We start from the raw sequence: 25455 nt of genomic DNA, 5'->3' as shown, positions 1-25455 counted from the left end.
GGTATTAGCTAATAAGAGCTCAATGTAATATCTCAAACCACTAAAAGTATAAGGTTTGATGTTCTGTAATGAAACCAGGGATAGAGGGAGAGCGAAAAGAGAAGAAGAAGAAGAAAAGAGAGAGAGAAAGAGAGAAGAAGAGAGAAAAGAGCAAGGAAGATAGAGAGGAGGATAGATATAGAGAAGAAGAGAGGGAGGAGAGAGAAAGGAAGATGGATAGAGAAGGATATAGAGATGGCGCTATATAAAACAATAAATAATAATAATAATAATAATAGCGAGAGAGAGAGAAAAGGGAGAGAGAAATTAAAGGAGAGAGAAAGGAATGTTGATGAAGCATAAAAAAACATTAACGGGGTAGAGTGAGAAATCACATTTTCATTTTACTGGAAATATATTAACCCCCCAATGGATATGAAAAAAAGCTACAAAAATCATGTGTCTGATCCGGCTGTTTAGGCAGCTTTTGTAAGGTTGGGTCAGGAGAAGTGAGAGAACTATGGAACAGAGAAAAATGCTAGCTGTGACCCACATAGCTCCAAGCTTCCCTGCCTCAAACGTTCAAACGAAATACCCCCAAAACCATCAAACTGATTGACAAACAAAACATACAAACATCTCCCCTAGCAGGAAATCCATTAGCTCTGCCATGTAGTGTGAGTACAGAATGCCACCCAACTAGACCGTCTATAACAGCAACCCCTGGATCTGCAGATACATTTTATTGCAACAATATGCTATAAAACTCATTTTTTTGGCTACGCTACATTACAATATCCAACATAATGCAAGAAAAAGGGCTTCCCCTCCAACAGGACAATAAAATATCTGAATTGACAAAACACGCTAAGCATATACACTGTAAAGATTATTGTAATTTACTGTACTATATATCAAGATTTTATGTTACTAACATACTTTTGTTTTTCTGAAATATAATTGACATTCTGTGTCTTTTTTTATTTAAAACACTCCAAGCAACTAAAGCATTGTTTTCTTCAAATGAAGTAATTTACTAAAGAGTACAGCGTATTGATCTGTAGCTAGAAGGCCAGAATTCTTGCTGAAATCTAAGCGATGTTTTGAATAAAATGGTCTCATTCCAAGATCAAAATCCATGGAGACAAATCATTCATTGTCACAGTTCACACCATTATGCGTGGCCACTAGGAATATATATCCAGTGCTAAATGAGGACAAGCAGGGGTTTCCACTTCTTTGCTATTTGTTCCCAACTTTAACAAATGTTACTGCCCAGGAAGAATGATAAAGTGTGATTGGTAACGGTACGTAGACAAACCGAGACGTCGGGTGGAAAAAAGACGATTTCTACAGAATGTTTCTTTCTGAATGCCAGGCTTTCATCAGAATATTCTGACACTGGGAATTAAAGGATCTGTCATGTCAATTCCTTTTTTTGTGTTTTTTGGAGATGACTGTTCCTTTTCAGTTCTCTGATGCACACTACCTTGTCCAACAGCAGCAGATCATAATGACATGTTGCTTCCAGTAGCTTAGTGCTTGGACGTCACCATATCTGAGAAGTCTCAGATTTTTGACCTGGAGTCTCCGGGTCAGTTTATCTACCGGCAAAGGAGTTTGACCTCTCCCTCTCCATTCCTAGTAAAGGCTATCTGGGGTTAGCCCTACTACTATCTGCAATCACTGGCCACTTTATTAGGTACACCTTGCTAGTACCTGGTTGGACCCCCTTTTGCCTTCAGAACTGCCTTCATTCTTTTGCTGCATACTTTCTACAAGGTGCTGGAAACATTTCTCAGCGATTTGGTCCGCATGGACATGATGGCATCACGCAGTTGCTGCAGATTTGTCGTCTGCACATCCATGATGCCTATCTCACGTTCCACCACGTCCCAAAGGTGCTCTATTGGATTGAGATCTGGTGACTGTGAAGGCCATTGGAGTTCAGTGAACTCATTGTCATGTTCAAGAAACCAGTTTGAGATGACGTGAGCTTTGTGATATGCTCAGAAGATGGGTACACTGTGGTCATATAGGGATGGACATGGTCAGCAACAACACTCAGGTAGGCTGTCACATTTAAACGATGCTCAATTGGTACTAAGGGGTCCAAACCCTAGAAAAGGCTGTGCATGAAAATCCCAGTAGATCAGCAGTTTCTGAAATACTCAGACCAGCCCATCTGGCACCAACAACCATTCCATGTTCAAAGTCACTTAAATCCCATAGTCTGATGCTCAGTTTGAACATCAGCAAGTTGTCTTGACCCCATCTACATGCCTAAATGCATTGAGTTCCTGCCGTGTGATTGGCTGATGTACCTAATAAAGTGGCCAATGAGTGTATAGCTTGCCCTTTCACAAAGACACTTGCCCAGATGAGGGAGAGCTCCGGGTAACCTACTCTGTGACGTTCCCAGGAATGGCTATGACATCATATTCAAGGGTTCTGCATAAAATAGCAGTAAAAGGTGGCAAATCATCTCCTTTAGTCTGTGGAACGTGTGGCCTACACCACTGTTTTATTATAATGTATTGTTTTATAGATCGCCATCACTTTTCCGCAGTGCTGTTCAATAGATAAGCTGGACTCAACGAGCAGTGCGTCACAGAAGAGTTTGGAATTAATGAAACAAAAGGTAAGGAGCTTACGCTCTATTAAGCTTACATTCTTTGCATGAGAGAAGCAGTCTGTTAGGCACTTAGTGAGCAAAAGATGTGAAATATGTCATAAAAAATGATGATTGCAGGAAATTTGTAAACACGTATCAAAACCACAGTATAGTTATTTTATCGTCACTTTAGTCATGTCAATGAGTGACAATTATTATTACTCATCTGGAAAGTTCTGTTTTCCATCCAACAGTCGGGAGCCATAAGCAGAATATCACTCAGATATATTTATTAATTGTATCTTGACTTATTGTTCATACTTGCGGTTCTACACAGAATTAGACACATTGTAACCCTTCACGGTGGAAAGTTTCTAAAAGAGACTTTGGCATCATTAGATCACCTTCCCCTTTGGCATTAAATGTATCATATGAATTAACTCTAGTTTATCGGATTTGGGTGTTACTAACAGTTTTTGTAGATTATTATTATTGTTATTTATTGTTTATATAGCGCCATCAAATTCCGTAGCGCTGTACAATGGGTAGACTCCACTATTGCTTCTATATTCTAAAGGCACGTTGTACTTTTGGGCTTTATAATAGCCGGCTGTCTACCTTTTATCTTCTACTTTAAACTCCCTTTGTGATCAAGTAATTCATGCATGTTATAAGGATTGGAGCATTCAGCATCTTGGATTCAGGACCACGGACAGCAACGCTGTGACAACTCATCGCTTGCTAATTTACTTGGCTACTGTAGCCGATGATTCTGATTGGTCAGGAGACATGTCACTCTGCTGTAAGGTGTGGCCACAGAAAGTTACCTGTCGACTCACTCGATAGCTTATTCATGCCAGCTTTACTTTGTCCCTTATTTATTTTACTGCTCCACCTTCTCTAAACCTGATAAACCAAACAATCTACCATCAAGTCGTGAATTATTTTCAAGTAAAAAACTTCTAGTTAAATAGGATATAGCAGAAGAAAATACAGAATAATATAAATATCGTAATAGGGTTACTGAACCAAAATGAACTGCACAATATTATATTGTGGAACAGAGACAGATCTGCTTTAAAGCCCAATAAAAGTTGGCACATCTTGGACCTTTAAAAACAGGTATTTAATCAAGTTAAGCACTCTGTCAATTTAATAATAATAACTTTAGAGTGATGTAAACTGGTTTATCCATCAAACAACGTACAAATATAATTTGTTCTTAGGATGAATTTAATAAAGAAGAATTCATTATTGGGGAAAAAATCTTTTTTTTAAACATTACTCCTTCATCATGTGCTGTCATGGGAAAAAGCAACGGATTGTGATACTGATGTTACAGAATGAACCAGCTCTACAGGTGCCATTTTTATTTCTTTTAAATTCATTAAGATCAAATCCACTCCACACTTGAACCTGAACCAAGATTTAGCATTTGGTGAGTCAAATTTGCTTTTAATTGATATAATCCCAAGTGAACACATGGGTACTTATCCACAAATCATTAGCATGTGGGTATCAATCCTGGCACACAGGGCAAAAGCCCAATGGACCACTGGTCAACAGCACCCCATACTCACCCGATCTGCAATCCAGTGCTGCTGTGTGTGTGGTTGGTGGCTTTGTATACCCGTCCGCTCGCTATGTGATCATAAAACCATAGTGTGCGGCCATGTATGTCTAGCCATTGACTGTACTTGCCTCATCAGGCGGCTGCTGGCCTTAAAGGGCCAGAGCCTCCTTATCATTGCCAGTTTGGCCCTGGTACCAATACCCAAGCGATTAAAGTTTCTAAAGAGACTCTAAACCAATTAAACACAACATACCTTTTTTCACGTTATATTTGAACTTATGCGATGGATCTATATATTTTTCTTGTTATTTTTTTTTATTTTTTTTTACAAAACCATTATTCCCACCACCCGTAAAACAAACAGGATATTATAACTTTAATCTTTTTACTACATAACCCAAATAACTTCAGTCATGTTTGTATTAGTGCAGCATTAATCATGTTGTTGCGTATTAATGAGTTTCCAGGCAATGCTAATTACTGTCATAGATTCTTCAGCAGGCCATTAAATATACAAATTAGAGAATTAAAGAGCCCGAGCTCTTCATGATTAATCTCTAAATGGAGAAAAACTAATGATCTCTGTACAAAGTTTCTCTCTACTTTTGGCTGACTGAGCGCACTGAACAATCAATTAGAGTAATTGAAGAATCTGAAAATTTTACATCTTAAAGATTTTACGCGGTTATTCCACGCAGACAATGGATGAGTTTACTTTTCATTTATTTGTGCAATGTCAGACCCATTTATCCCTTTTTATTCGTAATAAATATGCTAGTAGGAAAAAGAAAGACCGTATAAAGATCATTCGGGCCGCAACAAAAAGGTAAGTGGAAATAACAAAATCAATGCGGTATTGTCTCTTTTTTTTGGAAAGGAAGCTGATTGTAGCGCTTGGGAACGGTTTGGCGGCTCATTGTGAAAGGATATTGTTATATTGTAACAAATGTGAACTCTCAGCCTGTGCCGCTATCCATTCTCTGTTATATTACATTGTAAATGGTAGGCCATCTTGTAAACCATGCCAAGGCCCAATGGGCCGGTGCCAGAAGGTGCAGGTCACTTGCCTTTGCTTCCACATACGCAGCAGATCTGGTGACTGTATATGTGGCCACGGCCTGTATGGCCACGGCTACCTGCTGCTAGGGTGTAAGTGCATAGCGCGGGGCCGCATATAAATATATTATTTAACAGCCACTGGCCTTAAAGTGCCAGGGCTGCTTTTCAAACCCAGCCCAGGCAGACAGTGGTGTAACACATATTCCTTGGGTCCAACTAAAAACTATCGAAGAGCTCCCTCCATGCCTTCCCCACCATACCAGTCTTAGTTCCGGTTCCCCTCCCTAACGTTTTCATTCATTCATACACTTCAAATTGCACTCATGCACACTTACACCTATACACAGATATATGCATCAAAACCTACTTACAGATTCGCATATGGAGACACGCAGAGATTCCAGCGCCCCGTTATAATGTTATTTCTCGTCTCGGAGTGAGTTCTAGCTAGTATTTATCTGCATGGTATGCAGTGATAACGGAAACGAAAATTTATAGCTTTTATGGAAAAAATGTAATGTGTATATCTGAGCCACATGTAAGATGTTGCAAGACTAAAGTGTTTAATTGTTAACCCATTGTACAGCGCTATGGAATTTGATAGAGCTAGATAAACAATAAATAATAATAAATAATAATAATAAATGAACATGTGATTGACCAAAAGTACATTTATTTGTTCAAAGGAGAGGAGGTGACTATATGTAGCATGTGTGAGTGAAAAGTAGAGAAATGCTCACAAGCATATTTAGGAAACCTCATCTTATCACCAGGTTCCTTGGAAATTCTCACAAGAGCAAAAGACAATCTCAAAAGAGAGAGAGAGGGAATTAGCAGTTTCCATCCCCCGACATCACAAGGTATGCAACATTTCATGAATCGTTGCACACCATATAGCATCCTTAGCAGTCACGTCGCATAAACACCATGAAGCGAATGATGGAAACGACTGAGGTGCTACTTTACACCGTTTTTAGATGTGGGCTTCAGTTTGTACCCATCTCTAATAACTGGTATTCCACCCCTAAAATCACTGGACGGGAAACTGGGAAATATCCTGCGGGTCCCTGGACAGTATCCCATATTGGTCTCACTCTTTTTGTAACCTATGAATGAATAATACAGTTGAGTTTTGGGGTACCTGCATCTAAATGTGAAATTGCTTCTCTGCAATCAATATTACCCTCGAAGAGTCTTAACCATGGAGGTAAACAAAAGTGGGTTTTAAGTATCAGCTGTCCAGCCAGAAATATCCGTTTCGGAGACTGACCAGGCCATCATCATAACTATCCTATTTGTAATTACTATCCTATGAACTATGAAAGTTAAATATCAAGTACAGGGCTCTGAATACAAGCTGGAGGGAATGAGGGGCACAAAGTCTAGGACCTAAAGATAGGATAAGGCTAGGCTAGGCTACCAGTGCAGGCTCAACCCAAGCTCAACCCGGATGAGCTAGAAATGTAACTGGTTTTACCTTTAATATGGGGAATGTTACTTTATTTGATTTTGATTTTGAAACGTTCCATTTGTATAATGGTCACCTAGAGAAATTTACTTTTGGGTTGTTACTTAGTTCAGCTCTATGGCCAGACGGAGGCTTAGAAAAGATGGCGTGTCCTGTTAGTGTTGTAGTGCTGGAAGAATAGGAGGAGTGGGTTGCGTTTAAGTTACATTCAATTTAAGCTTCTTCCTTTTGAGGTCTTTATGGTTGTCTCTACAGGCATTTTCTGGTAAACTCATAGTATGGGTGAGTAATTAGGCTCGGATCATTGTTACCTTATAATGCTTCATATATCACTTTTATATCACTCAGTCTATTTTATCTAATATTTTTTATGATACTCTAGGTTACGGTTTGGTTCCTGATTTCAAAGATTCGTTTATTTATTAATTATATATTAATTTATTTATTTATTTATTTTTACTTTCTTTTGGCCCTATAGCATTGAGGATGTCTGTATCATGAATCCTACCTTTTGTTGTATCTTTGCCATTATGTAACTAAACTATATTTAGTATATATTTTTTAGATTTTTTTATTTATTTTTTTACATTACTTTTCAAATTCAAATATTGATACTTTTGGTTTGTTTGCAATTGACTTATCACACATTTTCTTGAAATAGTTAGTGAATACTAGATCAAAGGCCTCCGTCAAATCAATAAAGGTAGCTGTAGGACATTGATTATCATCTTCGGCCATAAAAATCTAATTACTTACCACCAGACGATCAGTGAATGTGAAATGAACAGGTCAATCCAGGTCAATAATTATTTAAAATAAACTTATGTCTCCATTTTTCAAACACAGGACGTCACATACACTTTGGAACGGTAGTATTTTACTAGTCGAAATGGACAAATTAAGATGTCATCAAATGGCTTAATAGTAATTGGGTCAGCAATTTTAAGAAGTCTAGTCGTTGGGTTCTCCGCATTACCATTTATATCCTAAATAAATCAATATTAGGTTAATCCTAGCTCAATCAGCAAAGACCCATTCAACACATTGCCGACTTCATTGTTATTTCGTAAGGGCTATATTAAAGATATATCTCTCGTTAATTAAAAGGTGCATGTGTGTTCTGCAAACAACAGATTCAATATAATTATAACACAGACCGAGCACATTGGAGGAGACCCTAAGCAGAAGAATGAATTAGAATAGCATGGAAATGTATCAATTGCTATTTATAATAAAGTGCGGGAATATGTATAATACTTCCGAAGGAACGAGTGGTACTTCACTATCTCTTTAATTAGAAAAGTTGATTTTAGTTTAAACAAATCAGCTGCTTTTTTGAAGAAGACGCTGAAGAATAGGTAGATTAGCAGCATACATGGCTTGAAACCGGTGCTGCTGCTGGGCTTAGTTTTAACCCCTTAATGACAAAGCCCGTACATGTACGGGCTCAAAATGCATTGTTTTCAACGGGTTTAGGGACCGCCCGTTGTCCTTAAGGGGTTAAAAACGGTTGAGGAACACAAGAACGATATTTTGATTGTTTTCTATCAATTCTTCTTTGGGTTCTAAAACAAATTTGACATTAAAATTATGCTTGAGGGTGCTATTTATTAAAACTTGGTCTTCACGAACGAAAAGATGTGGTTCTGATGTATGAGGTTACAGGAATATTACTATATGTTATAATGATGATCGTAATGACGATCTATCATAATTAGCCGGATATTCACACTTCAGACTGTTATGCTATGGTGTGTGATTGTTGAACGAAGTTGTGATCGGCCAAGGATACATTTGTTACAATTGGCCAAATTATGGTCCGTTTCCTAGATGTGCAGACGGATGTATAATTGTTAGAGGCAGAAGACGGCAAACAACAGGGGCTTAAACACAACCGATCATTGGGCTTCACCAGTTTTCATGGGAGTCGATCAGGAGTAAGATACAGCCAGGTCCTTAACCCAACCTTTTCCCCAAAAAGGTATCATTTCCTTATAATTATTTTTTTATTTTTTATTTTTTTTGAGTTTTTCTGCAGTCTCCTTTACTAAATTCTTTAGAATGCATCCTTATGAAGCCAAACCTAGTTATGGAGACATTCGTGCTTAACCATTTAGCTACCATCGTAGTATATGCTAGCAATGGCATCTTGAATTTGTATATATCAGCAATAAAAATGCTAAATAAAAAAATTAAAAAAACTAATCGGCCTTTCACATAACAACCTTTCCCCTTTCTGGTGTCTTCTGCGGCAAGCAACTCTAACTAACAAGAAAAACTTCATACCTACTTTAAAAGAAACAAGAGAATAAAAAAAAAAAGAAACAAAGAACAGGAAAAAATTCTGCAAAACTAGAGTAATCTGAGTCATACAAATCCTTACGAGTTATAAAGTCTCAAACCTTAATCAATCTCTGTTTAAATTCCCTCTCTGTATTAGCCTCTACCACTTCTGATGGGAGGCTGTTCCATTTATCTACCACCCTCTCAGTAAAGTAAAGAAAACTTATGACTAAGGGACTTACTTTCCAATTAGTTTTTAAGATTTTTTTATTTTATTTTAAATCCTATTCCGTGTACGCTTACATGAAACAGGAATAGGAGTATAGCTTGAAGCGAACAAAGGAAGCTGTTAGGATATTCTAATTATATATTTTACCATAGCGTCTGTCTCATTTTAATAAATTATATCGGGAACTGCATTTCCACAGAAATTAATCATAGGCTGACATCTTTAGCTACAATAATACTGAATGATGACTTTGATTGAAAAACATTGTAATAATTTATTGGTCGCAAAGCCTACAAACTAGAGCCTAAGAATATTAAATCCTCTAATTTCTTTATTGTGCTACATTTTATTATATAGATTGTGAATTTTAAAGTCATGGTTTAATATTTAGATTTTTTTTTTAAATTTACTGTTTTGGGTTTTCATTAAATCATGGATTATTTTTGTAAGGTTAATTTAAAATGCATATATATATATATATATATATATATATATATAGTTAACTGACCAGATGCGACTTCGGTCACATGTTCGAGGACATGTAACTTTAAATTTTGTGAATTGCAAGCAAGGGCATGCAAGATGAATGACAAAGGTTACTTTTTGAATTATTTAACCCCTTAATGACAAAGCCCGTATATGTATGGGCTCAAAATGCATTGTTTTCAATGGGTTTAGGGACCGCCCATTGTCCTTAAGGGGTTAAAAAGGACAATGAAACTGATATCTTGACCCCTGTTAAACAAGAGGTGGTGTATTTGTGCCCCCAGGTGCGGTGGGGGCTAATTAAATACCGCTAGGGAGTATAGGGCTCAATTCTACACTTTGATCCCCCTACTCAGTTGAATGTGGGTGAAAAACTGTTAAAAACACTTTAAAGTTAACTCTTTTGAGAGGCACAGACTCAATGAATTGCCTCTCACCCTCTCTCAATCACTGTACTGTGGAATGGAGCGGTGAATTTCAAGAAAAAAATCAAATTAAATGTTAAATTAACTCCTTAAGGACCAATGACATACTAGGTATGTCAGAGTTAAATTGCTGAACTCACTGCAAACTTTGGGTTTAGTGAAGACACTAATATACATCTGTTACCCACTACAGCACATTATGTTGTAACTTGTACTTCTCACTTGGTAACATAGTTACATAAGGTTTAAAAAACACCTAAGACCATCAAGTTAAACCTTTCTACCTAACCTTCCTACTTTTTATCCAAAAGAAGGCAAAAAAAAACCTAATTAAGCTACTTCGAATTCAGGGGGAAAATTGCTTCTTGACTCCAAAAGGCAAGCAGATTTCTCCTTGGTTCAAGAAGCTGTTTTTCTAGTGTATATAATTTTAACTCATGTGTTTGTGAACAGCCTCCCAGCAGAAGTGGTAGAGGCTAATACAGTGAGAGAATTTAAGTGTGCATAGGATAGGCATATGGCTCCTAAATCTAAGACAAGGCCAACGACTGATTAAGGTTTAAGTCTTTACAGCAGGAAAAACGGGCGACTAGATGGGGCCGAATGGGTCTGATCTGCTGTTGTATTCTACATTTCGATGTGGATTGAGGGTGACACTAGATTCTGTTCTTTGCCTGTCTTTGGAAGAAAATAACATAATTCAATAAATAAAATGAGACATTCACACATTTCTTGTCCAGAATTACACATTTCCAGAAAATGCATATGCTGAAATGAACTTTGTGTTAACTGCATGGTGATTGTGATTAACTGTGATTCATAATAGGCAATTAGAATTCAAAGTCATAATAAATCTTGATTACGGACATCATTCAGATCCAGCGACGAAGAGAAAACAGGGGAACAAGCGGCAATGTGTCTCCTGCCCTCCGTTATATTCAGTGGGGTTCGAAGATAGTTCTATGAAATTCCAAATATATTTTAGGTGTCGCTGAATAAAAGTCACTTATTTATTAAAAGTGTTTCTGTCGTGGATATATGACATAAGAGAATGTTTAAGAGAAAGAAGTCTTTATTAATATAATTATTATGAAGCCTGTCTCATCTTACATCATCTAACCACTACTTACCGTTCTAACCACTACATAAATCTATGCGGTTGTGCTCACAAAAAAAACAAAAAACAAAATATATATATATATAATGACGAGAGACCCACCTTTGTTCACACGTAGTTTCACAAGCCCACATTATAAAATAATGAAGTTAATAAATCTATTTTTACCAACCTTCACATGTAAAAAGTTAGAAAGGTTACAAAAAAATACATAAGCCCATTGAGTTCATCCTTTCAGCCGGAACACTGCATTGATTTCCATGGCGACTGATAGAAAATAATAATAGATAATAAAGCCTGCGGTACCGCGGACACAGTGGACGGGATGATAACTCTTCAAACCTACTCTTTGTGAACCACATTTGGGCTTTTTCCCATTAATTTAGCTTTAAAAAACAGTTAATATGCTCTTCCATTTAAAAACAATGCAATGACATTCTGTGTTACTCACTTAGTTACCCAAGTCTGTCTTATTATAGAGATGTTGCCCTAGATAAATGTGCTTTTTACAGTAATCTACGGTGTCCCACGAGCAGAGTGTATACAGAATGGAGTGAAAAATACCTGTGAAATAGGTGTTCATTGGCAAAGTGGAAGGTGGGAACTTCAAATAGCCATTCCCGGGAAAGCGAGTTCCCTTCACAAAGTCTGTTTTGCTCGACATCGTTAATGACGGATCTACTCTTTCCAGTTGATAGACCGGTGAAGGACCATTGAGGGGCGAAGGTGCCGGCCAGGTAATCTTCATCACGGTGCTATTAATCCCATGCGCTACGGGCGCATTTACATTTTCGGGTGCTGCAACAGAACAACATGTTCAAATTCACATCATTTTTTACGTCATTTTTTTGCAGTAACTGAATATTTATGTTGTACAGAAACATGATTGTATATTTTATCCCTCACCACCTTAGTCCTCAATGAATTGCCCCTATGCTTAAAAAAGCACTTATACAAAAAAAACATTTTTATAGTATTTTATTACACAAAGCCTTAACAAAAAATATTATAACTGGGGTATTTGCAGAAGACTTGGGTTTTTTAACTTGTATGGCGAAGACAGAATTCCAACAAGCTCCTACTTTAAGAATGTATAGTGATGGAATTTAAGAAATTAACTATTCATTATGCTAAGCGTAATTCAGAGCCCCAAAATTTGCTTTGAGATTAAAATACCAACTTCCTTTTTGGCAAATTGGTTAAGATTGTAATAAACAACCTAATCTAAGAAACACGCAACAAAAACTAAACCTGAAATTAAAATTGAAAAGTGTACCTTTAAATTGTAGGTAAAGCACCCGTATATTACTTAATCTACTATGAATTTATCAGATAAGATAAAAATATCCTGTCCAAGAAACATTATCTGTATAGCGAGATACGTGGGTTCCGCCAATCCACTGGCGTCCTCCTTCAGTCCGTGATGTCATGAGGCCAAAGTGAATTGCTAATCAATTTAAGCACTTCTTCTGTCAAAGAACAAATGAAATTTATTCTGTAATAAGACGCAGTGCACTTCAGCCTTCCAATAACATCAAAAATAAATACTCCATCTCGCTCCGTTATAAATTCATTTCACGTACTTCTCGATGGGTGCTATGCTGCGCCGTCTGCTCCTGGGAATGTACATCCTTATTAAAAAAAACACTCATAAAAAAACTATAGGTAACGGTATCGTTGGATAAATTTGCATTCCGGCTTAACCCCTTAATGACAAAGCCCGTACATGTACGGGCTCAAAATGCATTGTTTTCAATGGGTTTAGGGACCGCCCATTGTCCTTAAGGGGTTAAATATTTCTTATGGTGTAACTGGTATAGCAGCCTATGCATTCAGCTTAATAGAAAGTCTTATTTATACAACTGGAGCTCCAGAGATGTTTTCTTGGTGATTCTGGAGAAGAATTCCTCAAGCCCAGGTATGGATCACCACTAGAGGGCAGCATGGATTGTTTGGCTGGGATAGAAATGGTTACACGGATGGAACAATGTATGTACAATCACAACACCCTTATCACCGGGATGCGTAGTCATTGTTCAAAAGATATTCTGCCTATAATGATTTACAGCCTTCAGATGCTTCCTTTCGTTACGCAGCCTTACTCGATTGGCAGATAAGGTACAAACGTTAATATCGAATAAAGACAAGAAAAGTGCTTTAGGGCTATTTTCTTCTTAAAAGGACTTAATTATCCATAGGATAAAACAGAAAAAAAACGCCCAATATTAATAAGAATGAAAATGTATAAAAATCCCAATAGCAATATTACATTAACCCCTCCTTGCCAATACTTGGCATATACTCTATCAAAAAAAAATAAATAAATAAAAAACAATAGCAATCATCAACACCATCCTTGCCAACCCGTGGTATATAGACTATCTTTATGAAAAGTCCAAAACCAACATTACATTAACCCCGTCCCTGCCAACCCCTAGTATACACACTATCTGGCTCCTTAAATATGACCCGAGGCATTATATGTGTTTGCTACACAACTCCATACGTTCCAGTTTCAAAATCCTAGGAAAAGATGGGGCTTTAACCCATTTATAGAATTTCTCTAATGGCAGAACACAGTTGGAATTTTTTTTAAATAATTTTAATAACATTTTGGGGCACAATGACTATTTCACATAAATTATCTTAATCTCCATGGCATATTAAAAGTGCATATTGTTAACACATAACATCCTATGATTTTTAATTTTTAAGTCAAAAGGGTCTTCCTGCAAAAAAATCATGTACCCCTGGAATGCCGATACATGGGATACATGGATAAACAGTGGTGCTGATATGCATCTGCACATGCTTTAGATAAACTGCACATTTAAGATGCATACACTATAACCAATTCTTACAATTTTTGTTTTGCTTCAATGGGAAGTAACTACTATTTGTCATGGAAATACAGTAAATCTGACTACAATATTCTTAAACCTGTTGAAGGGGACATCCCGAGACATATTGGACAATGTTCTACTTCCAACTTTTTGGGAACAGTTTGGGGAAGACTCTTTTCTATTCCAGCATGACTGCGCCCCAGAGCACAAAGCGAGCTCCATAAAGACATGGTTGGATGAGTTTAGGGTAGAAGAACTTGGCCCGCTGCACAGAGCCCTGACCTCAACCCCTTCAAACACCTTTAGGATGAACTGGCACGGAGATTGCGAGCCGGGACGTCTCGTCCAACATCAGCGCCTGACCTCACAAATGCTCTACTGGATGAATGGGCAACAATTCCATCAGAAACTCCAAAATCTTGTGGAAAACTTTCCCAGAAGAGTGGAAGCTGTTATAGCCGCAAAGGGGGGGTCAACTACATATTAATGTCTATGTATTTAGAATGTGATGTCATCAATGTCCCTGTTGGTGTAATGGTCAGGTGTCTTTAGATGATCCTATGGTTATTCATTGTTCTTATTGGTTTATTATAAAAAAACATAGAGGATTGCATACCCCATTAAAACTGCTAGTTCTTATCTAAGGGTCCCAGGTAAGTGGAGCCACCACGTTGTACCCATCTATAATATAATATAGTGTCCCAAATCATCAAACACTCACAAGACTTAAGAAAAGGTTATTACTGAATTATTTTAAACACAACTAAGTCACGTGAGTTCTTTGTGGTTTGGTCTGGATGCTTTTTGATGGTAGAAGAAGTAATCCTGACTATCTTTGAATGCTACTAGCTATTGATAATAATAATAATAATAGTAATAATAAAAATAATAATAATAAAAATAATAATAACAATAAAAATAATAATAATTAAAGAAAAACCGTGCCATGCATTTCAGAAGGTATGAAACACAGGATCGGTGTTGTGCCCCAATAACAGATGGGGGTCTCCAGGTCATAAGCCCACCTTTTCCAAAAGGCATCTGTTCAGCCGCCGTTTGCCTACCGCTCAAACCTGGAGCTATTATACGGCTTTTGCAATTAACTACTTAAATGCATCGTAACACTTGCTTCCCTGACAGCAAAGTATTGATTTTTTAATCATTTTCAAGTCTTCTCCAGCACAAATAAATGTACTACAGTTACAGTTAATGCACTGTGTATACACATTAAGCACCGTCATGACAATTTATTGTTTGGTGATATATAGATAAGAGGGAACACTCTATTTTCGAAAAAACACATTTATTTATTTAAATAGCCGGTTCAAAGTTTAATGTCCCCGTAATTGAAAGCAGGTTTCTCTATGTACAGAAGGCGTTTCAATGTGTCTGCGTACCTGCTGCATTACCAGTTAATAGAACGTTAAAACCCTGAGTCCGTGCCACCAAATGAAATAATAATATATGATGGAGAGAGTACTTTCCAAAAGGTGTCACTGTAGCACTTTTAAGGACCTGATTTTAAATAACTTTTTTCTTTTTTGCTTGTTCTTTATCACATGTTAAGTGAGGACAACCATTTTCCCTATTGTTGTGGAGTTTGTATAAGACAACGGGAATATAATGGGGGGCGATATATACATATAAAGCAGGGTGCCCTGATGACCCCCCTAATTTGGGTACATGACAATATGGAACAGTTACAAAGTAACCAATTAAACATTTCTACATGTTTACATTTTTGGCATTTAAAAAAAAAAGACTTTTGTGTCTAGATGCATAGAAACGTGGAATTTCACCGCAGAAAAGAACCGTTTGTCCCATCTGGTCTGCACGTTTTCCTGCTGGAAAGACCTTAACCAGTCGTTGGTCTCGTCTAAGATTCAGAAGCCTAATGCCTACCCCATGCATGTTTAAATTCCCTCACTGCATTAGCCTCTACCACTTCTGCTAGGAGGCTGTTCCACTTGTCCACCACTCTCACAGTAATGTACCACTCTAATGAAAAAAAAGAGGAGCACGGCCCAAATAGCATAAAAGGCACAATAATGACGCTACAATAAGTACACAAAACAGAGCAAGAACTCAGCCCATGCCCAGCCATTTGTAAACCCCTATCTATGGCATAAATATTGGGGATTCCGTCACGATATATGGCCATCTATCGCTCGGATCTTTGGTACGTAACATAGCCATGAAAATTAAAAAGGACTTGCCAAACTTGGGGTACTTTGACGTAGCGGCGGGCTAAGATATATAGCCATTTAGTTTGATGGAATCCCAGTGTAATGATAGTTAACCCCTTAATGACAAAATCTCAAAATGCATTGTTTTCAATGGGTTTTGGGACTGCCCATTGTCCTTAAGGGGTTAAGTATCTAGGTAAAATCCTAATCATTTGTACTTTAACACACAGTCAACATTTTAGCTATAAAGTAATTATTACGTGTAAGCAAATTCCTACGATGACGAGCCGGAGCCGAAAGGCAGATATACTTCTCAATGCCATTGTGTAACAGAGGACACCCAAAAAAGAGAGACAGATGGCCCACGGAGCTGATATTTAAGTCACAATTCTAAAAATAAACATAGCAGAGGTCATTTCAGATTTCACCAGTAAGCCATTTCTTCGTAGGCACCAAATGAGGTTGGTAAGCAAAAAAAAAAAAAAGAAAAAAAAATTGCAGTTAATTTTGTTTTGTTGAAATAATATCATTTTAGTTTTAGATTCGAAGACAGATGCCAACATTTCACTCCGAACAGATGGCAGCTCCATCTAATAGTGCATCTCTGTATTAGCGAGGTCTGTTGTGTATACAAACAGCAATAAACACTAGGTAAAAATCAAAATAAATTTTAATTGCAGACATTAAATTTTGGCAGCCTCGCTACCCAAAGATATGGAATTCCTTCTCTCTAAAGTCTGTTCTTTAACAAGGTTTATTGCCGCGGCTGAGATCATCGCGTTCCTGCGTGCGTTTCGTTTTCCCGAAAGGTTCCGGCGCTGAACATTCAACCCCCTGCCGGTGTCAAATTAGAAAGGAATCTATAACGAGGGGATATTTAAGGGTTAATATTTCCGGCTCCCTCTTCCGTTCCCGTCGATGGTCGTATCATTATCCCGCTCTAAGCCAATTTTAGCAGTCTTGAATTTGGTAATATTTCCGTCGGGATCATCTTCGCTGTCAGGCACATTTGCTTGTACATAAACTATATCAATAGAGGTCCAACATTTTCATTACTGTTATGAGTCACTGGGCCTCGGGATTCTTATCCTTATTTCATTTCGCTAAAGCAATTTGCTTATATAAGTACGAGGCAACATTTTAGTGGCAGGCAGGCACATGTTCTCATTTTCCGTTTGACAGAAATTAAAGGGGTTGTTTATCAAAGTCTCCTAGCTGTGAAGGGTCTGGCTATGCACCACATTTATCAAAGGAATCGGCGCGCTTTCGATGGGGAGAATTTTTCCTTGATAGATTTGATGGCTCCCGTTTTTACGGCCACACTTTTTAAGTCCTAAGAATGTTAGTAAAACGTAAAAAAAGTAAAACAATATATATAATATACGGTATAAAGGTATGATAGGTACACCATCTCTGAAAAATGTATAATATATCATTAAACAGCACATATATTATAATTGGGCTTTGGGTGACCTATGCTCCTCGGTGAATTACGAGCAGTTATTTTTTTTTGTTTCCTGCTCCTGTCCGCATAGAACAATGCAAGATGCTTGATGGGGCCGGCTGGCAAGCCAAGCCAATTCGTTATCTATTATCGTAGCCCCCCAAACACCTGGACCACAGAATCCGATCAGCCTACTCTGTTTGGTCTTGTTTAATGAATATTCATAATTTAGTTTAGTCATCTAGCATCAGGCTTTGCGCCATCTAAACCAGGGGTGTCCAACCTGCGGCCCTACAGCTGCTGCAGGACTACATCTCCCATAATGCTCTTTCAGCTAAGGGGCTGGCTAAGGAGTATGGGAGATGTAGTCCTTCAGCAGCTGGAGGGTCGTAGGTTGGACGCCCCTGATCTAAACCCAGACTAGCCACCTGGCAAACCAGGCCAATACTCAGTGGCGCGGGCCACTTGCCTTTGCTCCCACTCGCTCTGACGCCTTAATGTGTAATGAGTGTAAGAGCCTAGCATGCTGTCAAATGTATCCATCCGACGACCACGCATACATTGTTTAGTGGACAGTGGTGGTCCCAGAGATGCTTTTCCTCCCGCAACTGGCCCTGGTACCATCATATTACATGTAATTCCACATATAGCCGACAGGGTGTCTTTTGATCAAAGGGATTTCGGCAACATTTATACATATGGACCCTTTTCCTATAAAAGTGTTTTGGATAGGACTGGATACTACACCTTAAACATATCGCTTGCCGATTGTATTCATTATATACAAGCGTACTGACTTAACTTTGTATCAATTTGTATACTTTGTGTTTCTCTCAATCAGTTTGAGGCTGACAGGCACGGAGTTGCTGAACCAGTCAATGTTTGCTTTGAGTGAACTCTGATTGGTCATAATGAATATGTGCCTGGAAGATTAACCAATCGTGTTCTTAAAAAAAAAAAAAAATGAAAGGACCCGATGAAAAGGGTGTCCTCACAGGTGGATCTGTAAGCTTAAAACGCAGCATTCTTTGGTATTTCTTCAACATTCTTTTACACCAAGAACTGATAGACAGACAAGGGCTGAACGGTTCTCTCATTAAACTCTATATTCCTAACGTCTCAACGGTCATTGTTTATAATGTCACATCGTGCGAATGGGTTAAAAAAGTAGAGTTTTTTTCCTGACTATGTTATTTATTGGGTAACCGTTGGTATTAAAAGGAACAACAAGCATCAAATATTTCTTTAAAAGCACATTAACGTAAGGTTACAGCAAATCCCCCATTTCCTTCCCAAAGTAATACTCCGTTGAAGAATGGCGATCGGTTTCCGCTGTACAAATTAATACAAGACGGAACTTACAAAAAAATATATTGCTTGTGCCATATGGGGCAACCAACGACTCACCAACCGATTTAAGATGCAGAACATTGAGCTGACCATATGCTAGAGTGCGGTAGAATGGCTGAGTGATTCATGCCCGTCAAATTCTAGTATATCAATTAAAGCTCTTTGAAGTCTGCATGATTTGTGCCTCTGTTATTAAACCCTGCTAATTCATCCCACTTACAAATCCGTTATAAATCTTTAGGAGTGCGGCTTGATTCACGGCAATCTGTGGGCATGCTACAGCAAATTCTTCTCCTTGTAATTAACAGTAAATAGCTTTACCGCCACGCAATGAATTTTTCAGTTATATTGCAAATGAACTCCAAAACGCACGGTTATTTCCCGAGAACCGACTTATATCATTAGGCAATTAAAAAGTATTGCTTTGAACCAAAAGCTTTTAATCAAGAGAAATACAATGTAACCGTAGATTAAGGAGCAAGGGGAAAAAAAAATCAGCCCCGGATTAAAATGTATCATTTAAATTAACCTTGCGATAAAAAAAAAATAAAAAAAATAAGAATAAAACAGAAAAAGCCAAACATATGCTTTGTAGATTGCGCAATACACAGGCTTTGCCTTAACAGAGATATGAAAATCCAGAACAATTGCTTAAACAGATTTTTTCAGCGGATAATTTATTTTTTTTTTATCAGAGAAGTTGCCATTATTACCAAATTTCTCCGCTGACTTTTTGCACGCTGTTAATCATATGCGCTGTACTGGAGCGGTCTTTACGTTTGAAATATCTAATTGGATAATTAGCCAAGCTGAATCATCAATGGGATACCAATTCCGTTCAAGTGTTTCTGTCAAGGGGTGAATGAAATTCATTTGAGCGAGTCTCTCGGCAGCGTTTGAAAAGAACGCGATTTTTTTTTTTCTATTTTTTTTTTTTGGCACGCGCCGTAAATTTGTAACTCGAGGCATCAAAAGGTAGTTTAGCGGCATTTGATATTAAACAACAGGAAAAGCTAACTGTGTTTAGGACGTTCTTAGTAGAATCAGTTTTTTTTTTTATTTACAACGAAAAAAAATATTTCATTTTTATCCTTTTATTTTATTTTTAGGAGGATTGGAACTAGTTTAGTAGTTACCATAGTTACCAGCACCAACGTATTTATTTGGCGTTGACTAAACAAGAGTAGCAACCCCAGCTTCCTCCTCTAGCGCTACCATCCTCCACAGTTTAATGGAGGGTCCTCCGCAGTGTAATGGAGGGTCCTCCGCAGCGTAATTGGGGGTCTTCCGCAGTGTACATGGGCTGCTGGGTAGATTAGAGATCTCTATTTCAACTGCCCCATTGATCAGAGGAGCATTAGGGAGTCTGACGCCATTTTGGGGGTAGAGGTCCACGGGCCTGCCGCCATAGGACCAGCTGGCCTGGGTCACTAAAGGCCCCTTGTTAATAGTAGATATGCCAAGCTGTAGTTAGGGATCACGTGTCATACCACGGAGTGGAAGAGTTACGAGGTACACCTATATGCCACAAAGCACCCTGTCCACCAACCCTTTCCAGGCTAAAAGCAGTCCCTAATATGTCAACCACACCGTCTACTATCTGCTATGCGAGCATCCCAGGTGAAGAGAAGGTGAGTACGTTTCAAAGTTGTGCCATTACGAGATTTTAGAGGCTTATTGGTCGAGAAGGTTTATCAGTGGTGATAAAAGCAGCAGATGCACCATGACTTCCCCGAGGAAAAGCAGCTCTGTTTGTATAACATTCTCAATACACGCTGCGGTTACTGCTCGGTTAGTAGACCAACAAGCAGCTCGGGTTAAAAGTAGCCTTTTTTGTTCAGCATCCATTAAAATATTATGAAATTATGAATGTTTATGGAAGTTTCCACCACCCACTCCCTGGCGTGAAACCATTAATAATAACCTGTAATGGTCTCTTACGGAGATGGCGTTGCTTTGACTTGCTAGCAACTAAAAATCGTTCTAATAAACCAAATTTGGTAAAGATAATACCTATATTGGCTAATTCAATTTCAGTAGATTGCAAGCTTTTGAGACAATATATCTTTATATTATTCTTTCCATAGCTAACAGTACAGTTTCATACCTGTAATGCAGTAAAGGTATTCTAAACTAAGTCACCTGTACTCAAGCAGGTGTGATAAAATTGGGATAATTGATTGTCGTTAATTCAGAGTACTGTGTGACCCTGAGAATCTTCTCATCTCCCAATGTTTCGGAGAAATCCTAAGAGTTGTCAGATAAATACCAACCATGCAAATAAGTAATCATGTGACCGCTATTATTTTTATATGTGTACAAACACATACATATATGTATATGAACATATACATGCGTACTATATTGTGCTCTTTAGCTTCAGACTTCAGCTGCTTGGACTCAAGCCGAGAGAAAAAAAAAAAGTATAAAAAAAAAACCACAGTAACATAATGAAATATAGCATTTCACCAACATACGCAAGCGGAAAAAAATGATCAACAAGACATCCTCCGCATAATGTGACAAAAACGCACAATTTACTTAGCATCAAAGGGGAATCCAAAACTACATCACATTTTAGGTTATAAGCCAGACGAGACAGTCCATCAGCATCATTACCCCGCAAGACCCAGAGGCAAGTCTAAGTCAATGAATACAGCTGCTTGAAGGATCTGCCAGGGAGCCAGATGCCACGGCTGCTGGAGAAATATCCTCGGCGGATTAGCATCTGTGTTCTTAATTTCCATAACAGACAGAAAGAGCTGACAATACTCGGAAGTAAACTGCGAGGCTGAGAGATCATTCGGCGAAGGCGCATAAAATCCAGTCTAGGTCTTCTTACCTGAAGCCAGAGTCTGTCCCGCACCTGGTGCGCTGGTTACGCAGCCAACGGTATTGCAGAAGGTAATTGTAAAGGTGTATCCGTGGTACGGTTCCAGTCCCGTCACTTCATAGAACAACTCATTAGCCTCTGCCACGTAGAGTACCTGGAGGAAATAAGCAAATGAACATATTTATTTGGATGACGTGGAAATCTACGTCAAGACGTTCGCGCTATAAACTGATCTAAGAGACCTATTGTTATCTCAGAAAAGGATTGGGTTCTGAAATATATTTGCTTCGTCAATATTAGATTTGACTTTGAAAAGATAGAATCAAAACGTTAAGGAAACATGTCAAGACGTAAAATCTGTGATATTTTTTAATGTATGCATTATGCTATACGTTCCAGAAAAATTGATCAAGTGGTCCAAAGGAAGATTGGATTGGTTTGGCTTGGCTTGGCTTGAAAACTTGTATCGGCTAGCCTACAAATAGAGGTAGAATCATATAATCTCTTGGGACCTCCGAGGTGTCTTCTTGAGATGGAAGAAGAGAATATTTTATGTTATTAGTTCCCAGTTAAGAAGGGACAGATGTTATTTATGGGACCCGAACTCTTGTGACCGACTTTCTTCCCCTGATGCCCCTATGTTCTAGAAGCTCGGAATGTTTGCTGGGTATGAGGGTATCCCAGTGTTCTACAGCCATAAAAGTCACAACAATGTGTCTAGAACCAGCAGAAAATCTAGTTATAAGGAAAATTGAAAGGAAGGAAGGAGTACAGCGAGGGAACGGAGAAAAATACTGGAAGGGAGATGGGAAATATAAGTGGGAGAAAAAAAGTTGGTGAGATCTTATAGTAGGGAGAAACGGTCCTGCCAATGTCTCTTATGCCCTGGAACCAGCACTAGCAAAAACACCAGCGAGGCCATGAGAATACATCTGTGAAGCGAGTCTGTTTATTCTCCTGTATTTCATTCCATGGAAATTCTAAATGTTTCACGCATGAGCTCTAACACCGATCACACAAGAATCATCTCAACAAAACTCAACATCGTCATTCAGAGCTGAAATAATACTGTGTCCATAAGCGACCTCAGAAGCTGGAGCGCTGCGGGGACCGTCAGCTGCCTCCTCTGTTACAGCGTTGATGGTAAAACCAGTAACTTTCCCTCTCGCTGCATTATTGGTAGGTCTTTCCCAGGACACATTTAGCGAGTGGGCTGAAAGGGGAAATATTGTTGGAGCCGGCATGAAGACAGGCGCTGGGGACAAAAAAAAAAGGTTTTCTGTATGAAACACACTTTATTTTGAACATCATGCGTGATAAACTGTAACAAACTCTCAACATACAGTATATATTAATAATGCATCAGTGATTGGCTCAAATAAAACTGAATATTTAAAATAATTGTGATTATATGATTTTCTTTCAATGGCTGGACAACCATGCTGCCCAGCGTTAAGAGGGTCCTTCTCACAGTTCATAAGTCACTACTTTAGGAGTCTTGGGTTAAAGACATATTCCATAAGAGGTTTTCTAATATGTGTAATCTCTTGTGTTATTTCTTTTTCTTTAGGCCTATATGTACATATGGTCTTCTAATAAAAGCGAAAAGGAGATTACTCGGTGCAACCATCTTGTTCTTCTGGTACACAGTGGATGATGGTGTCTGGTTGCTCCTTAATTTATTTACTTGGCTCGGAATTTGTTTATTTTTATGGTTTCACAAACTCAGACAGTTTTCCTTTTTTTGCCAACACACTTACATGCATTAAAACTAGACTCATATAATCTCAACTGTAGGCAAATCAAGATAATGCAAGAAACTTTTCTGATTCAATAGAGTTTAAACGCAAATCATCCCCTCCGTCACATTAAACAATTAAAACAGGTTGTTTAAACAGAATGAATGAATGAATGAATGAATGAATGAATGAATAGATAGATAGAGGTCCATTTGATAACCTAGGGAGGGGTAACCTGTGAGCAGTGGTGGGCAATAAAAGAATAAACATGGTTGGTGTAGAGCCATCCATAGCCTCCACAATCGCCATCCCGTGGCTAGTGGGATAGGGCATTGAAATATAATAAGAATACCATATAGGAAACATGGAGCCCACCTATGACCCTCCTGCTCCGCATCCGATTTGGGAAACAGTATGGGCTCTATGCCTCGTGGGATAGGGGAGAAGGGGAATAGGTAGGATCTATACCCCCAGATTATTATTTTATTACCCCACCACCAGACATGAGGTAGGGGAGGGGGGTGATATTTTACCCAGGTATATATAGAAACATGTTCTTTCGATTAACCATATTGAACCAATAAAATATTACCTGATTCTTTGGTTTTCATGGCCACCCATTCTGAAGTCACACTTCCAGCCATGTTTGCCGCCACCACACAAAACTCATACTCAGTGTTAGGCTCTAGATTGGTAACCTGCGTGCTGGTGGAAGGAGGCTTTAAAGCATTTTCATTTTCTGACTCCACAATTGGCTGAGGGTTTAGCCACCCCGTAGTATGGAAAACACGTCTTGCGGCTGGAATGCGATTGCCATGTATTTGCTCTACCCCTCTCATGTATACTTCATATCGTATGATAATCCCTGAATAAAAAAAGTATAAAGTAAAGTGCATGGGTAATTAGAGGAATTAGTAGTATACCAATTATAGATACCAATTATTATCTGGGTGGGGAGAATGGGATGCGATGCCCAATTGGTAGGACGCAAAATACCTTCATTTTTAGGAAACATGTCCATTTAATTAGACGTTAACTATAAGAGATACATTCCCTGTCCTCGAATTCTAGCATTTACATTGTGGCTTCAAGGTAGGTAAAACATACTATGATGGGGGCTTGTCTCCAAATTCAGTTTCTGATGTAGTGGAGTAGAAAGCAAATTTATAAAACTTTAATACATCAATCTCAAATTCTACAGAATTGTGCAGAATAGGCCACCTGCACTACAAATGAAAATATATATATATATATTTTTCATTTGTAGTATATATATATATATATATATATATATATATATATATATATATGTACATAGATAGATATCTATATCTATATATATATATATATATATATATATATAGAGAGAGAGAGAGAGAGAGAGAAAGAGAGATATATATAGATATAGATATATATAGATATATATATTAGTATTGATCACAGTTACAAAATTAATTGCCTTTGACATCAAAACCCAAGGGAAATTTGACAATGAAAAAGAAAAACATTGTAGGTATAAATAAAGAACCCTAGGACTAATTTTGCCATAACAACCTGAGCCTACACATTATTGTAGCTTTGATTAAAACGTTGGAATCCAGATCCAATGGCTGACCAGTAGTTTAATCAAATTTAAACATATTTTCATTGTATTATATACATATGTTCTAACTGTATTGGCAATTCATCCATAGTGAACCAGGGTTTTTGTTTTTTTTAGAAAGAAACTAAATATAAGAAATCAATAGGAAGTAAGATCCTTGAAAGTCTTTCATGGAAAGAAAAAAATACTGAAGTAATGCAATGTCAACAATTTCATTCATTAAA

The 25455-nt window shown here is 38.0% G+C and overlaps 1 protein-coding gene across 1 annotated transcript in view; it reads right to left on the bottom strand.

The window, feature by feature from the left end:
- The window catches only part of USH2A (usherin), a 266301-nt gene that overhangs the window by 174451 nt on the left and 66395 nt on the right, over positions 1 to 25455 (bottom strand). Inside the window, exons 18-21 of the mRNA XM_053459159.1 lie at positions 24221 to 24493; positions 22975 to 23144; positions 21899 to 22043; positions 11798 to 12031 (exon numbers count right to left, since the gene is read on the bottom strand). Of these exons, the coding sequence (XP_053315134.1) occupies positions 11798 to 12031; positions 21899 to 22043; positions 22975 to 23144; positions 24221 to 24493 (822 nt within the window). The remainder of the gene's footprint in view (positions 1 to 11797; positions 12032 to 21898; positions 22044 to 22974; positions 23145 to 24220; positions 24494 to 25455) is intronic.

This window comes from Spea bombifrons, chromosome 3 (assembly GCF_027358695.1).
Source record: "Spea bombifrons isolate aSpeBom1 chromosome 3, aSpeBom1.2.pri, whole genome shotgun sequence".
Classification (NCBI taxonomy): domain Eukaryota; kingdom Metazoa; phylum Chordata; class Amphibia; order Anura; family Pelobatidae; genus Spea; species Spea bombifrons.
Note: the sequence above shows the minus strand (reverse complement) of the source record. Positions and strands in the feature narration are given on the sequence as shown.